The sequence below is a fragment of the Hydra vulgaris genome, chromosome 01 (genome assembly GCF_038396675.1).
Source record: "Hydra vulgaris chromosome 01, alternate assembly HydraT2T_AEP".
In the NCBI taxonomy this organism is placed as follows: domain Eukaryota; kingdom Metazoa; phylum Cnidaria; class Hydrozoa; order Anthoathecata; family Hydridae; genus Hydra; species Hydra vulgaris.
This window is the reverse complement of record NC_088920.1, coordinates 32,435,747-32,452,347: the sequence shown is the minus strand read 5'-3', so window position 1 is coordinate 32,452,347 and position 16,601 is coordinate 32,435,747. Positions and strand designations below refer to the sequence as shown.

At 25.8% G+C, this 16,601-nt stretch overlaps 1 protein-coding gene across 2 annotated transcripts; it reads right to left on the bottom strand.

The window, feature by feature from the left end:
* Window positions 1-1,499: 1,499 nt before the first annotated feature.
* LOC105848834 (uncharacterized) lies at window positions 1,500-16,323 on the bottom strand. 2 transcript variants are annotated; one of them, XM_065787918.1, is made up of 4 exons: window positions 16,153-16,323; window positions 10,831-11,388; window positions 9,394-9,562; window positions 1,500-1,802 (listed from the first exon to the last, which is right to left on the bottom strand). In XM_065787918.1, the coding sequence occupies exons 2-4, from the start codon at window positions 11,323-11,325 to the stop codon at window positions 1,732-1,734; spliced, it is 735 nt and encodes a 244-aa protein (XP_065643990.1). In that variant the 5' UTR covers window positions 11,326-11,388; window positions 16,153-16,323; the 3' UTR covers window positions 1,500-1,731. The 2 variants fall into 2 exon arrangements, with proteins under 2 accessions (XP_065643990.1, XP_065643991.1); XM_065787919.1 differs by lacking the exon at window positions 16,153-16,323 and adding an exon at window positions 15,532-15,653.
* Between the last annotated feature and the right edge of the window lie 278 nt (window positions 16,324-16,601).

Sequence of the window (16,601 nt, the reverse complement as noted above, 5' to 3'; positions counted from 1 at the left end):
TTCTGAAAATATTTTAAGTTATCGTTAAGGAAGGAGCCGAGGCCTTTCTAGTTAAATGCTCTTGCGTGGTACTCTGTGACGAGACCGTTACGTCCACTTGGGGCACCTAAAACAAAGTAAAAAAACTTTTACATTAATAGATATTACGTGATCTTAACTTCTCACTTGTGCGAGATATTTTTTTCCATAAGAACACGAACTAAAATTGTTCCAATTGTATCTTTGTTAGGCGGGATGTTTTTATCTATATCAACAGCCCTATATATATTGGAAAATGGTTTGATATGTCGCCTATAAATATTGAAGTATTCGTTTGTATAATTGTAAACTTGTTAACTATTATTTGCTCGATCAAGGATGTGCTATTCCTAATAATTTGAGTTGATTTATTTATTACTGAAATAACTCAACTTCGAAAAATTATACAGAAAAATTTTGCACAGTTATTTGTGTTCAACACCCACCCACCCAACCCCCATCCTCTTCTTACACACCTCCTATGCGCCGGCCTTTACTACATCTAGCCATCAAAATTCATTCTGAAGAGCGTATTTAAAAGGAGTGGGAAATTTTGATAATTGCTTTGTCCTCATTTTCGGAGTTTAAATTTTTTATTTTTATAAATATTCCTTTAGATGCAGTATTAAGAACTAATGTAATAAAATAAATATTTCGAAATAATTTTTAGAATTTGGAAAGTAAAAAATTGCTTCGATACCGTTTTAGGATAAAATATAAAGTTCTTATAAACTTGCAATAAAATTGAATATACAACAAATTTATAGCAAGTTAATAACAAAAAGTTATATAAAAAGGTTATTTATTTAAAATTAAATAAAGGCTTCAGTAAGAATATTAGAAATCTTTTTATGATGATAATTAAATTTACCAATGCTGATTTTTAAAATTTCAAATAATGTTGAATTACCTTAACAACAAGACTAGAATTTTGAACAAGGAAATGCAAAATCTTGTTTAAAAAGACAAATCTGCGTTGGAGTGATAAGAAAAAACACAATTTTAAGAAATAAATTATTATAAAATATACTTGTACAAAATAGTTACGTATGCTATATTCAAAGAAAACGTGAGATCAGAATTTTAAGTAAGAAGTATACAAAAACACAACCATAAAAAATAATAAATACATTGCAAATAAATTTTTTAAAAAGTGCACAACTGTATGCTGCATTTAAATTTAAAAATACACTAAAAACTTGTTAAATTTAGTGCAGGTTTTTTTTTAATCTTCTCAATTACAATGTCAGATAGTATTTACAAATATATATATATATATATATATATATATATATATATATATATATATATATATATATATATATATATATATATATATATATATCAAAAAGAAAAAAGTGTCAAAAAATATTTTTCAATCTATTCAACATCAATCAAAAGTATCGTTTGAAAATATCGTTTGAATGTGTGTGTTATTATATATATACATATACATATATATATACATATATATATATATATATATATATATATATATATATATATATATATATATATATATATATATATATATATATATATATATATATATATATATATATATATATATATATATATACAGCAGTCACCTAATTTTGGGCCAAAGCCAAATAAAAACTTTTGCTTAGATCTCCAAATCACTCGGCATCAACACTTTATATATATATATAGATAATATACAAATCCTTGTACCCAAAAATAAATATACTAATATTAATTTGTTGAATCAACAAAACTTTGATGCACACTTCTCAGGTAGTTAGCATAATTTAACTCATCCTTCCCTAAAATAAAAATCATGAAACTGTAAATTACGAGAATTTGTAATTAAGTAGCAACTTACTTTTTTATAATTATCAAACCTAGAGAGTAAATAATAGGTTGCCATAATAAAAGGTTGGAAAAAATTTGTTTTTTACCAACCCTAAACTTAGCACCACAAACTTTTATTGCGGTTTCTATTATATGTCTAATTTTGTTGTCAATAATAATTTTCAATAATCAGGGACAAGATAAAATCTTATTATACAACAAAAATCTTGAGCTCTTCAATGTTTAAGCTCTCTTATCTCTTAAATTGTTTCAACAAGATAAGACAAAAAAAATTTTTTTGGTGAGTTCAAAATACAAATAAATTTAAACTTTAAAACTTTTCACACAAAAACAACAACAAAAAAACTTTTAGACTTTTCACACAAATTTTAAAGAAAACTTTTTAGGTAAAAAATATACTTTCATTTATATTAAGGTGATTTATGTTATCAATTTTTAAAATTTTAACTTTCACATTAATTCAAAAAATGACCCTGTGAGAGTAAATTTCATAAGAGTATGTTCATAAAAATCATAAAAGCCTACTGCAAGTAAAGACTTAATTTAAAAAAAAAAAAATGTGAGGGTCTGACAGCATCTCCTAGCACAAAATCTTCAAGAAACTAAAAACAGCCCTGTACAATTCTATGTGATAATAAAAACATGGTAAAATCTACTTAAATTTAGTGCTGAAAAACTGGTATGGTGATAAATTAAACAAGAAAAAAAAGGTGTAATTTGACAGTTTTTTAACTGAAACAGTTTCGGCTGTACTGAAATGTTCTTTTAGATGTTGTTGTTTAGACTTGCTGTTTTTGCTTTTTAGTAGTTTTATTATTTAGAAATGTTTATAAAGAATGTTGCAAAATTAAAGTTAGAATGCTCATTAATGATGTAAAATTTTCTAATCCTGAACAACCTTGACCCCATGAACACATTGAATGAATTATATATTTTTTATACATCTTTTTTAGGGATAATAAATAATAGTATATTGATAAAATGGAATCTTGTAGATTTGGAAACATTTTAAATGATGAATGTCACAAAATATATTTAGTAATTTTTGTAATCTAGAAAAGGATTTTCAAGATACTTATAGTTGGAGGTCTAGCTTGCTTGAGACTACATTATACGAAGAGATAAAGACTATTTGTTATCATCATGAGCAGGTTTTAGGACCAATATTTCTATTAAAGAATGATAAGTGTTGTGATGTGGTGATGTTAAAGGTAATATATATATATATATATATATATATATATATATATATATATATATATATATATATATATATATATATATATATATATATATATTTATACAATTTTAAAATGTAATCTACAAAATAGAGTGTTCAATGTTCTTAAAATAACAGAGCAAATATAAATTAGTAGAAAATTTCTCATTTTACATTAACAATTCTCATTTTACATTTACAATTTCATTATATATATATATATATATATATATATATATATATATATATATATATATATATATATATATATATATATATATATATATATATATATATATATATATATATATATACATATAAATTTAGAAGCAGAGTATGTTTATTAAAAGTTAATGGTTTTATTTTAGCTCAAGCAACCATATCTCTTGAAATGGCTCGTAACCTTAAATCCAAAAATCTAGACTGTAAACCAGAATGGAAATTTTGTTGCTCGTGTATTCAGTTTTTATCAAATTGTGATGAAGTTTCTGAAAATGAAATGGAGTGTGAAATTGATGATGTATCGTTTGTTAAAGGTAAATCTTGTAATAAACAACAGTTAGACAACTCTTTAATATCAATTGGAGTCTCACCAATTAAAGTTCATGGTGTCGCAAAGCATCAACGAGTTGTAACAGCAAAAAGAAAATTAGTCAAAGCCTACACAAAAATGGAAGAAGGAGTAGCAAGTGCTTCTGGAGTAAATATAGATAACTTAAGTGTTGCCTCAACTTTTCCCAGTCATCCTACAGATAAAAAAAAAGCAAATGATCTTAATCATTTGACAATTTTAATGAAAGTAAAACTTAAAGTTGAACCATTCAAAAAAAAAATTCAAATATTAGCACTTACACCTGAATTTTGGTCTAGAAAATACGCTTCAGAATATTTTGAACTTTCTGAACATCTTATAAGACGTGCTAGGAAACTTAAAGGTAAAAACGAAATTCTTGCTATACCTGATAAGAAAATAGGCAAAAAAATACCTGACTTTCTTACAGCTTTGGTTCAAGATTTTTTTCAACAAGATGAGCATTCTAGAATTATGCGTGATAAAAAGATTATGGTAAGGTAAAAAGTGGTCCTCAACAACAAAAAAGATTATTGTTGAGCATGATTAAAGTTTCATGAGCTTTATACTGATTTTAAAAGTAAATACCCTAATTTTAAAATAGGATTTTCAAAGTTTTGTTTGCATCCAAAATGGTGTATTAGTGTGGGACCAAACGGTACACACTGTGTATGTGTTTGTATTTACCATCAAAACTCAATAATGCTCGTTAGTGCTGTGCAATCGAATGTTACACACAAAGATTTATTTTGCAGAGAACTATCAATTTGTTATACAGGATGAAATACAAAGTTATCATTGGAATAAACAATGTACACTACATCCTGTTGTTATATATTTTAAGGAAAATTCTAAAACAAATATTCAGCATAAGTCATTCTGTTTTTTAAGTGATGACAATGATCATGATACATGCTTTGTGTATGAATTTTAAAAGAAAATTGTGAAGTATATTAAAGAATATTTAGTTGGTATCAATAAAACATATTATTTTTCTGATAGATGTTCTGCTCATTATAAAAACTATAAAATCTATGCCACCATGAGGAAGATTTCAAGATTAAAGCTGAATGGGTATTTTTTGCAACCAGCCATGGAAAATCCACTTGTGATGGCATAGGTGGTACAGTTAAAAGACAACAGCAAGAGCAAGTTTGCAAAGATAATTAGAAAACCAAATATTGACAGTTGATGATATGCTCGAGTTTTGCATCACCAATATAAACACAATAATATTTTATAAAATTACCAAAGAAACAGTTAATTCAAGGCAACAGCAACTAAAGGAGCGATTTGAAACAGAAAAAACTGTTCCAGGTACCAGAAGTTATCATCATTATATACCCATTTCAAAATTTGAAATTAGTTTTAAAAGAACAAGCGAACATCAATGAACAAATTTATATTGTCAAAAGCAGTAATGTCTGATGTTTTAATTGTACCAAACCTAAATGATTTTGTTGCATGCAAGTATGATTCCTTTTGGTGGATAGGCATGGTTACAGAGATAGATATTACAACAAATGATATTTAAATTAAGTTTATACCCCCTCACGGTCCTTCTCAAAACTTCATTTAGCCACAGAGAGATTATATCTGTTGGGTACCCTTTGTCGAGTTTAATTGCAGTAATCAAAGTCCCAACAACAAAATTAGGGCGAACTTATATCATTGATGTAAATGATTATGACACTATAACAAATAAATTTTAATTTTTTTTTGAGTTTTTAATTTTTAAATTTTGTATATTACTTTTGTTTCTTGAATTTCTATCCAAGTGCTCTATTTGTTTTGGAGCCTTATTTTTTAAGTTTATTTGTCTTAGTTAGATAAATATAAAACTAATGCTTTATGAGTAATTAAGTTAAGTACATTTGAAGATGTTTTTATTTTTTCTATTACCTTTGAAACTATAATTTTTTAGAATCAGATTCTATAAAATCACAAATACAAAAGAAAACAAAATTACAAAGAAAACAAAAAGAGCTAGTCAACTAACTGAACAGTTTGATGTTGCCAAATCAGTTTCAGTTACAAAACTGTCAAATTACACCTTTTTTTTTCTCGTTTAATTTATCAAAATACCTGTTTTTCAGCACTAAATTTAAGTAGATTTTACCATGTTTTTATTTCTGTTTTAGAAAAGACCACTCCCTAATTCTTTGTAATAACTATAACTTAACTATTCAGGACAAATTCTAAAAAAAAAAAAAAAATTGAGCTGCATCAGCATTTTTGTGATTGGACTTGCCCCAGTAAAAATGTGGTAAACATTTAAATTTTAGGTGTTATGTTCGTTTTTAAATAAACTTTATCTGTATTTTATTTTATTTATATAGTAAACTGTTAAAAAACCCAAGATCTGTTAAAGCTATTTAAAAATCCAACTTTCTGCACTCAGGTTCAGTAATGAAATTCAGTTCAGTTCAAAATCAAGTTCAGTAATGAAATTGTCTATTATGGTGTTAACTTATGTAATAGTGATCGGAAAATTTCGGTTTCGGCCTAAATTTTGCTTTTAACCGAAACTGAAATTTCGGTTTCAGTAGTTTTTTAAGTTTTGGTTCAACCAAAATTTCGGTTTGAAGTTGAACCGAAATTTCGGTTCAACTTCAAACCAAAAACCATAATTCAAAAAGCATTATTAAAATAATAATTAATTTTTTTCAAATTTAACTTTGTTGACAGATTTTTAATTAATTTTTTATATATAAATATTATATATTAATATAAATATTAAATATATTAATATACTTATCTAATATATTTTTTTTTTTTAATTTATAAAGTTATGCATGTTGTATGATTATAAACGCTTATAATCTAATTCTATAATTTATTCTATAAACGTCGTTCATATAAAATGTAAACGTTTTTTTTTCTGTAACAAATTTTGTTGAAAACATTGTAGCGTTTTTATAAAAAATTTAATTTGTTTTAATAAAATTTTGTTGACATTTCAAAAATTATTTTTTTAATTAATTACAAGTTAACATTTTACATTATATTCTTAATTATTAATTTACATCATTTCATTTATAACAACAAATCAACTCTTAATAAAACAAATATCAAAAGAGCATTGTTTAAACACGTTATTTCTTACTTTTAAATTTCGGTTGTGCCGAAATTTCCGTTTGAATTTCGGTAAAAGTTTTGCCGAAATTTCAGTTTTGGTTTCGGTTGAGAAATGCCGCAACCGAAATGAACCTAAACCAAAATCTCGGCAAAATTCCAATTTCGGTCGATCACTATTATGCAATTATTTTTGATTTTCTAAAAAACTCAGTATCTTCTTTACTTATTTTGCAATTTGTTTAGATTTCTTTGTAAGGCCTGCAATGCCCCTGATCAGCAGTGTAATTTGCCTTCAACGATTTTTTTGCTTCCATCACATACTCTTTAGAATTGGGCAGAATATTTACCTTTAATATGAATAATGGTAGCCTTGCCACAAGTAATGTTTTTCCTTTTGAAAGTTAAGATAAGAGTTATATAAATTTATTAAACAGTAAAACAAATTAAATGAACTCAGTTTAGACATTTTTAAATGACTTTCCTGTCTATTTTTAAATTAAAATATATATTTAAAGTCTTGTTTAAAGTCTTGGCAAATGCTATTGACTCCTAGGCAACTGTTGGCCGCGGATAAAAACGGCACTATTTACACATTTGAGATCTGAGTATGCAAATGTCAAGATATAATAGATAAAAGACATAAATATCTAAATTACTTGAAAATTTAGGAAAAATTTAATAAAAGAATCAAGAGAATTTTTAAGTGGAAAAAAATATATATATGGGCAATTCCACAAGAAAGAGGAAAAAAAAAAAAGCAAAAAAGTTATGAAAACACATACTAAACTTCGTAACTCTTTTTTTTAACTATTTTAAAATACTTTCAAGTAAAAAAGTTATTAAAAAAATCTTTTTATCATACCATAGCATGGTTTTAAATTTGTAAAGGTTGTATAAACATGTTTTGACATTTATTTACAGTCCTGCTGTGTAGCATTAAAAATTGTATCGCATATCCATAATTGAGAACTTTGATAATGTTATAGAAATTTTTTTACATAATATACATGGTTGTTAATAATCATTTATACTTTTTTTCTTACATCATTGATTGCATCATTTTATTCGTTGTTTTTAAGAATTGGATTTTTCGTCAGAACAAAAAAAAACATAAAAATGCTTGTAAAACTTCAAGCAAAAACTTTGAAACTCAGCATATAATGACATCAATATGTGCAAAGCATACACACTAAATGATTTTTTTTTTTACCATTTCATTCCCTGCATTAAGTCTGACAAAGTTGTTTTGTTCAGAAATGGTAAAAAGTAAGCATTATGTAGAGTTAACTTTTGAAAAAATTGAAGACTTTAATGCTGTAACTTTTACATATTAAATTATATGATAGTACTTCACATTTCTAGAAAGTTTCAAGTTGTTTTCATTTTTGGTTCATTTTTAATAGCTTAAACAGTGTCAAAGGTTACAACTGCCACTCTTGCAGAATTGCTCATATTTATTCTGACAAACACACATATACAAATTTCAAGTTTACTAGCAATTGAAAAACTTTGACTTATGTCACCCTTATGACTCATGTCACCCTTAATGATTCATGTCACTCTTAATAACTTATGCCACCCTTAATGAAAGCCAACATTGATGAAAGCTATGTAAACTAAAAAGTTGCTGTATAAATAAAAACTTAATTCTTTTGCTGTCATGCATTAAATGCCTGAAGAAAAGATTTGCAAAATTTTATGTTAAAATTTTAATGAAGTTATGCCCTCCATTGTTGATTAGAAATAAAATTTCTTTAGAAATTATCAATATCTGGTTAAATCCATTAAGCATACTAGACAAATCGTTTGCAAAAAATTTGAAAAAAATATGAACAAAACTTTTTACACAGACAGAAACAAACTTGTTTTTAAAAAAAATGTTGCATTTGGCTCACTTTAAACTTTAAAAAGCTGACATTTGCGCAGGCAGAATTCAGAGAATATTAAAGAAGATATGCAATGAATTACACCCAAAATTTTGCATTAAGTTATGTAAAATACTTCAAAATAGGCACAACTCTGTAAAGCTAAAAACTAAGTAATCATTTTCAGGCTTGAAAATTTTTTTCGATATCTATAGTAATTGATAAAAAAAAATTATTGTGAATTAAATTCAAAAAATAAGAAACTTTTCCAACTTTTTTTTTTTTATTTCCATATATTTTTTAAAGACCAATTAGATTTCATAAATATATCAATACATTTTGATACCTCTCCTCTGAAAATAAGTGGAGTAGCCAGTGAAACCACTACAAAAACTGTTTAATTTTATAAATAAAGGATAGTAAAACACCTATCTGACCTGAACAACGATCTAATAGAATAAGAATCTAATAGAATAAGATTATAAGTTGTTTCTTACAAACAAATTTTCATGAAAGTTTTTTTTTTTTTTTGTGGCTTATAGCACCTTGCACATACAACTGAGTTATACTGTAACAGTTGTAATGAACAAAACTTTAGTTGAAAAATTTTCAAAGTTATTTTAAAAAAAAGGCATTACTTTTTTTGAATCATCATTTTTTGTTTTTGTTTGCTAGTTTATTTATCTTCAATAAACAATATTTTGCAAAGTTTAATGTTTATTAAAATATTTAATCTTTTAAAGAAACAAAGTAAATAAAAAAGAAAAAAGAAAAAAAATTAAAGAATAACTATGAAACACTTTTTTTACCTCTATCAACTTGACAAGTAAATAGTACATAACCACCAAACGAAAATTGATTATCAGCTTCTGTGCTAGGGCATTCAAGACAAACATGATTTTCTTCATAGTATTCAGGTTTTCTGCCATTCTCTATAGAAAACGGAAACTGTGTGCATAGCCATTCTTTGTATTTATTCTAAATTATTAATATGTTTTTTGAAATGCTCATCTTTGCCTTTTTATTGGAAAAATATTTTGAAAAATTTTCTAAATTAAAAACAAAATAATTTGTTTCAAACAGTTTCATTTTCAATTTAATAAATAAAAACATGCTTTTTTTATAGCAAGAGTTGAATCCATGCAATTAACAATTATGCAAATGCCTTATTATGATATCTTTTGATTCAACCTTTCCTTAAAATTGACACTTTAGTACCAGTCTCTTAAATCTTTTTTCTTTGTTTTTTTGTAAAAGACTCTTTTTGTTATAGTTATTAAAAAAAGATTCAAAAGCACTTGATACTAGAATTGTTCTAGTAAATCCAGTGAACTGTTAGGATTTGTCTTGGTATCCTAAAATATTTTCAAAAATGTTGAGTTATATATGTCATAAAAAAACATATATAGTGAATTAAATACGCTAGATATGTATTTTTATGATATACACTAGATATGTATTTTTATATACTATTTTTACGGATATTTAGATATGTATTTTTATATACTATTTTTACAGATTTTTGTGGCGAATAATATTTTTTTAAAAAATCTGATGCGCCACAAAAATCCGATAACCCTTGCTTCCCTATAATAAGCTATCACAAAAGTATTAAACCCTTAAATCTTATAACCCTCCTCCTCCTTTTGCCATTTATTGACCTAATTTGTGGATGACCCTAATGTGTTTTATATAATAAAATAACACTTAAATTAAAAAAATTTTAAATAAAAAATGTTTAGAGGTTGCTTAAGACCCTTGAACACTTAAGGGTTCCCTAATATAATTTAAAAAAAAGTAAAATATCGTTATTTTTGAGATTTTTAAATAACTTTGCTTTGTTAACTTTTTTTTAGAATATTGGTGATAGTGTTTTTAAAAAATTATACTGATATAACGGAACTTCCTTGCATGTTCTAGTCAGTTCATGTATTTTCTGAAGCCCCCACAGCTACCTAATTCAGTATGGCGTTATCAGTTTGTTTTAATTCTACATATGTATGTATGTATGTATGTATGTATGTATGTATGTATGTATGTATGTATGTATGTATGTATGTATGTATGTATGTATGTATGTATGTATGTATGTATGTATGGATGGATGGATGGATGGATGGATGTATACATATTTTCAAATACTTATTATCCAAATATATTAATTTAATTTATTTAAATGTTTTTAGATTCAAAAACTCTTTATCTTTAAAAAGTTGAATATAAAAAATAAAAATATTAAGTCTTACCAAACATGTAGAGCATTTATCAAAACTTTTGCCACAATCTATTGTTCTATTAAGGATATCTTGGTAACCTTCATATGATGTTTTAAAATCAGCATCTATGTCACACCTGGACTTTAGCTCATCACAAGTGATAGATTTAGAAACTCTAATAGAAGTACTTTCATGCAAGAATGTAACAATATTACTTTCATTAGTAGTTGCTGGCATAATGAACATTGCTGGAGTGTGATTGCAAAACGTCAGAGCAATACCTTTTAGTTCATTCATAGAAAAAACTATAGATTTGTTAGACGACTCCGAACTGTTACACTTTTTATAATATGTATCATTAAAATTAATGCTGAATGGTACTTCATTAGTAAATGCAGTTAGAATAATACTATTGAAAATACAAAACAAACTAACACGAGCAGGTAGCCATATAAGTTTAAAACAACGATTTTTATTAAACAATTTTCCACATGACTTTTTGCCAGAATAGTTTTGAAACAACATGCATATCAAAACGGCTTAGTTAACTTTGGAAGCAAAAATCAGTTTAAATTTCCAAATCAATAACTAAAGAAAAGACAAAAGCATCATAATAGCAACAATAAAATGCATCAAACGTCAAGCCTGTTAAAATATAATAGCAAATATTTCTTCCCTCTTTTACCGAAAACGGAAACACCCCCTGCCCAAAAACTAACTGTGCAAACAACCGTGAAATATTGAATTTTGGCGTTGAATGAGAAATAAGAAAAGTTGAGCTATGACAATCAGTAAAGTGCTTTAAAATATACTTATATACTTCTTAATCTATAAAATTCTTTTAAAATAATAAAATACTTATTTATTATTAAACAACCGAATGTTAAATTATATAACAGAACAGAAATAACTTTAAAAACCTCCTCGTTTTTATTTTTCTAAACGGCAAAAAATAAATTATATAAAAAACGGCAAAAAATAAATAATATAAGTCTTTAATAAAATTAACTTAAAAAAAATATTTGACAAATTATTTCCGGTTGTAAACTTTTAATACTTTGACATTCTCATTAAAGTTAGATTAAACTTATATTTTACAAATACTGGAAAAATTATCCACAAATCGCGTGAAGAACACTTTCACAAGTCTTGGAGTTCGACCCGCGTTTTTTTTTTTTTTTTTTACTCGCAATCACGCCTAAATCTACGGATAGATCAAAGTTTTCACGAACACGAGCATCTAATTATTCATGTATTATTTCTTATAATTCATCAATGCATAAAAGCATAAATACTTTGTTTTATACAACGACGAATGTCGTGAATTGGTTAAAAACATGACATTGATAGGCAAGAGCCAATAACACTGGGGAGGGGAGGGGAGGGGGATTCAAGGGGCAAGGGCCCTTTTTTTTTTTTTTTTTAATTTTTAGATATAGAGAACTTTTTTTAAAAAATTACGATAGTGCTTCTCCATTTCGCAATCCGCGTCTTCGGCCCCGTATACCAATTAGTTCGGCTTGTGCGTTAAAAATGGTTTAAAATGAAATTTTATCAAGTTTTATGTCATCCCTACGCTTGTTTTACGGTTTAAATTACCAATTTAATATTTAATAAATTATTTCCCAAATTATATACACACCTACATTGAGTTTAAACACATTATTTTTTTTTTAATTTTGGTAATTCAAATTTTCGATAAAAGAAAAAATAAGATAAAAAACAAACAGAAAGATGAGTCTAGCGCACCAGTCGGTACTTTACTTGAAATTTTGCTAGCCTCATTGAAAGTTTGAAGCCATCTGCATGCATAAAACAAACTTTATCGATGGTTAAATTATAAAATACCTAAATATTTCTAAGTAATATATGCAGAAAAAAAAAAAAAAAAGGTTGACAGCGACTAGTATCGTTAATGATAAACTCCGTAATTAACGTTTGTATATCTGCAGTTTAAGTCCAAAGCAAGAGTCAGCATGATATAAAATTGCGCTAAACGCATTTAGACACAATATAAAAGCAAGATCTTTTAAGTGCACAAAATTAATTTTATTTTTGTGCCTTTTTTTAAAATTAATTTTATCAAAATAACATTCTGTGTCGAAAAAAAAAGACAATTGAGACCTATTTTAATCGTCCTTTATAATGAATCTAATTGAAAATTAATGAAGCTGGGTAGATTTTCAAATCATTAAAAAGCAAATAATTTGCCACAAAATAAAGCAAATATTACCTTTAGATAAAAATAATGAAAAACAAAAATCTGATTTAATCAGTGCCAAGTTAAGAAAAGTTAAAATTTTGTATCCATGGTCATATTAGGTACCAGGTTAGAAAAATAAAAGTCTTTTCTAATTTTAACATAATCTCTTAGCGTTCAAATATTATGCCATATAAGTTTTAAACCCCTTATAATATGAGGGGGTTGAAAATGCATACATAATTTGGCGCAACTTTTTTAAACATGAAGGAGATTTTTAAATATCAATTATTACATATCAAATGAAAGATCTATAAATAATCTATTTCAGCGTGATATTTTCATTTGATAGCATTTATATTGGTTAATGAATTTTTGATGTGAAAACTGTCTATTTTTAGCAGGTTTGTTTACTTTGAAAATCACTTGGTTTTTTTACAATAATAGCACTCTTACCTAGTTTAACCTTCATTTTAAACAAAAAATATACTTAAAAAAAAGTTAACTATGCATTGTTTTGATAACTTATTAAAAATTTTTCCTTTATGTCTTTTGCATACTTCGAAAAACATGGAAAAACTGGAACACTTTTGAAGCGGATGTTAAAGTATAATTCAAAAATGGACGCTTATGAAAGTACCACGTCATATGTCAAAGCGTAGCTATATTTAAAATTTATATTACTTGTTGTATAATGTACTAATTGATATATTATATATGACAGTAATTGATATAATATTAACAATAAATTATGTTAGAAATAAATTTTTGATCAATTTAATTGGTTTTGCTCACTGTTCACTAAACATTCATTATATACTTTAAAAACTCATAAATAAAATGCAATGCGTCACATTGCTTAAATGTAAACACATTTAAGCAATGCGATGTCAGGATCTCAAAATTCGTAGCGTTTTTTAACCTGCTTTGAAAAAATCCAAACTTATTCATATTTTATGAACCTAACGTCTTGGGTTACTAAAATTTAGCGTTGGTCATCTTACAAAGTAAATTCAAATCTGTTAATTAATCGATAAATTCAAATCCAATAAATAAACAATAATCAAAATCCAATAATAATTAAGTTTAATTGATAATAATTATGTAAACCTGTAACTAAGCAGTACTTATAACAAGAGTTATTTTCATTACAAACAAAACTTTAAATCTTACCAATCGTAAACCACATAACTTTTAATTATTTATCATCTTTATGTATATTACTTGTAAAGAAGGTCAAGAAATTTATTTTAAAAGTTTACAGATTTTGTATTATGAGAATATTATATTCATATTATATCATTATATACTCAGGCAGACCCCCTAAAAAGAAAATCAAAAGCATGGAATCGAATATTAGGGGGAAAATACAAAGCGCAATAACATTAAATAAAAATCAATATTAAATTACAAATTTGGGTAACTAACAAAATACAAAGAACTTAAATTTTGTTATATGCCAAGCTAAAAAGACCTTCCTCATTCCTTCACCGCAAAGAAAAAAAAGTTGATTCCATATATACTTTATATTCAGGAAGGTGAAGTTACTTTTGCCGAAATTACACAGAAAAAGTGTTTCAAAATGTATCTAGTTGCAAACTAATACTGCGTCTATCGTCTAAATTAAGGATTTTCCAATTAATAACAAAGCATTGAAATAGATATCACTTTAAAAAAGAAAGGAATTACTTAAAAACGAATAAATTTATCAATAGTGTTATAAATTTTATGTCATAACAGAAATCTTCAAATAAGTTGCTTTTGACTTAACTTGTTAAGAATACAAAAATGAAAATTTACTTTAAGAGACGCTTTTTAATCATGATTGAATTATTGATTATTATAATAATCATGTGAAATTTTCTTTTTGCAAATTTTACACACCTTACTTCTAATTTAAGATTTTTTTCTAGTAACTTTCCTAATAAAATGGAAAAAGCAATTGTACCCCCACAATTCTCTTCAGTTATTGATGCAAAGCTATAAAGTTCTTGAAAAAACTTGAATTAATTGAAGGGCTTATTGTGAAACAATGACAAGCCACAAAAACAAATATTTGAGAAAAATGACTTTTAAGTTTTATTTAAATCTATAAAATCAGTGCTTACCTATTATTCTCTCAAATTTATACATCATAAAAATACTAATGGATATTATATATTGGACAAAAAAAATTAAAAAAAATTGCGTATACTATTTATGATTATAAAAATGATAATAACTCATTTTTGAAAAAGTGTGGCTTGTCATTGTGTCATAATAACCCTTCAATTAAAAAAACTTAAAAAAAACTTATTAAAAGTAAGTTTTTGACGTCATTTGCTATGACGTCAAAATCTTATTGTATTTATTAAAAACCCCATAAGTCAATAGTTATCGAAATTCATCATATCCCGTCCATCCCCGATTTTGTTACATACAATGACATAAAATAAGCTAATAAACTCTATAAGCGTGTAATTGAGACCATCAATGAAGATAATAATCAAAAAACTAAGTTTATTAGATGTTATTAATAAACATTGACTTACAAGTATTTGAAAAAATACTTTATAGCTTGGCTTGATGCGAATAAACCTTAATAGAGCTAATTTTTTTCGTAGTCATATCATACTGATAAGATATTCTATACAAATATATTTGTTCAGATAACAGCTTACAAACAATCCTATTACATAGCTCGACTTTAACATATTATGACTTGACAACAAGTTTATCAAATAACTGCTTTGTTAATTTTAACTTTTTTTTATTCCGTTATTGGTTTTAACATAATAAGTAAACACGATTGATAGTGTTTTTTACAACATTTGTCAACCTTTAAATAACGTATCCAATTTGTTTGTTTAACATCCTTAAAATATTTCTTACTAAAACATTGACGTTGTTTGTATCTATTTTGATTGCATTATTAATTGAAGTGTTCTTAAATTTTAAACTACCGCAAAAAATTATAATGGGCGTTTTTCTTTGTCGGATTATTTTCTTTTAGCGCTTTGATGCTTCTTTAGCAGAACTGTTTGTTGAATTGCGATATAATAAAGTTTTTTTGTTTTTTACCGAAATAAAAATAGCGAAGAATAAAAAAATTGAATGTTAATTTGTTAGTTTGCTTAATTAATATAGAAATTTTATACAAAATGTTTTCTTACCGAATTTTAACCGACTGAAAGAAGAAACCATTCCGCGCAACAAACTTTTAAAGGTTTAACGTTGCTTAAAAATTTCTACATGAGTTGGATTGCCGAATTTAATTATTGATTGGCAACTAGAAACAAGAAAATAAACTTGTTTTGTTATGCTTTTTTCTCCACAATACAAGAACTTCATTTTCGTCGCTATGCGTATTCGTAATTACGCTAACAAAAAAAACAATAGAACGCTTCATAAAAAGAACCGAATATTATTTAGCATAAAAATTTTTTATAAAATTCTGTTCTAGTTTATTGATATATAAAGAAGATGAAAAATTAAATTTCAATATTTATTTTTTTAAATACACACTTCGTTTGCACATTTAAGTTTATAGTTTTGCAAACAGAAGGCAATATGGAAAGATATATGCAACAGTAACGTTACGTTGTTTTTATCTAAATTTGTT

Coding starts and splice junctions, on each gene's coding strand:
- LOC105848834 (XM_065787918.1), bottom strand. CDS start 11,325: ATGTTGTTTCAAAACTATTCTGGCAAAAAGTCATGTGGAAAATTGTTT. Junction 9,563..10,830: donor ATAAATGCTCTACATGTTTG/GTAAGACTTAAT, acceptor TTAATAATTTAG/AATAAATACAAAGAATGGCT. Junction 1,803..9,393: donor TACTTGTCAAGTTGATAGAG/GTAAAAAAAGTG, acceptor TTTTTATTTTAG/GGAAGGATGAGTTAAATTAT.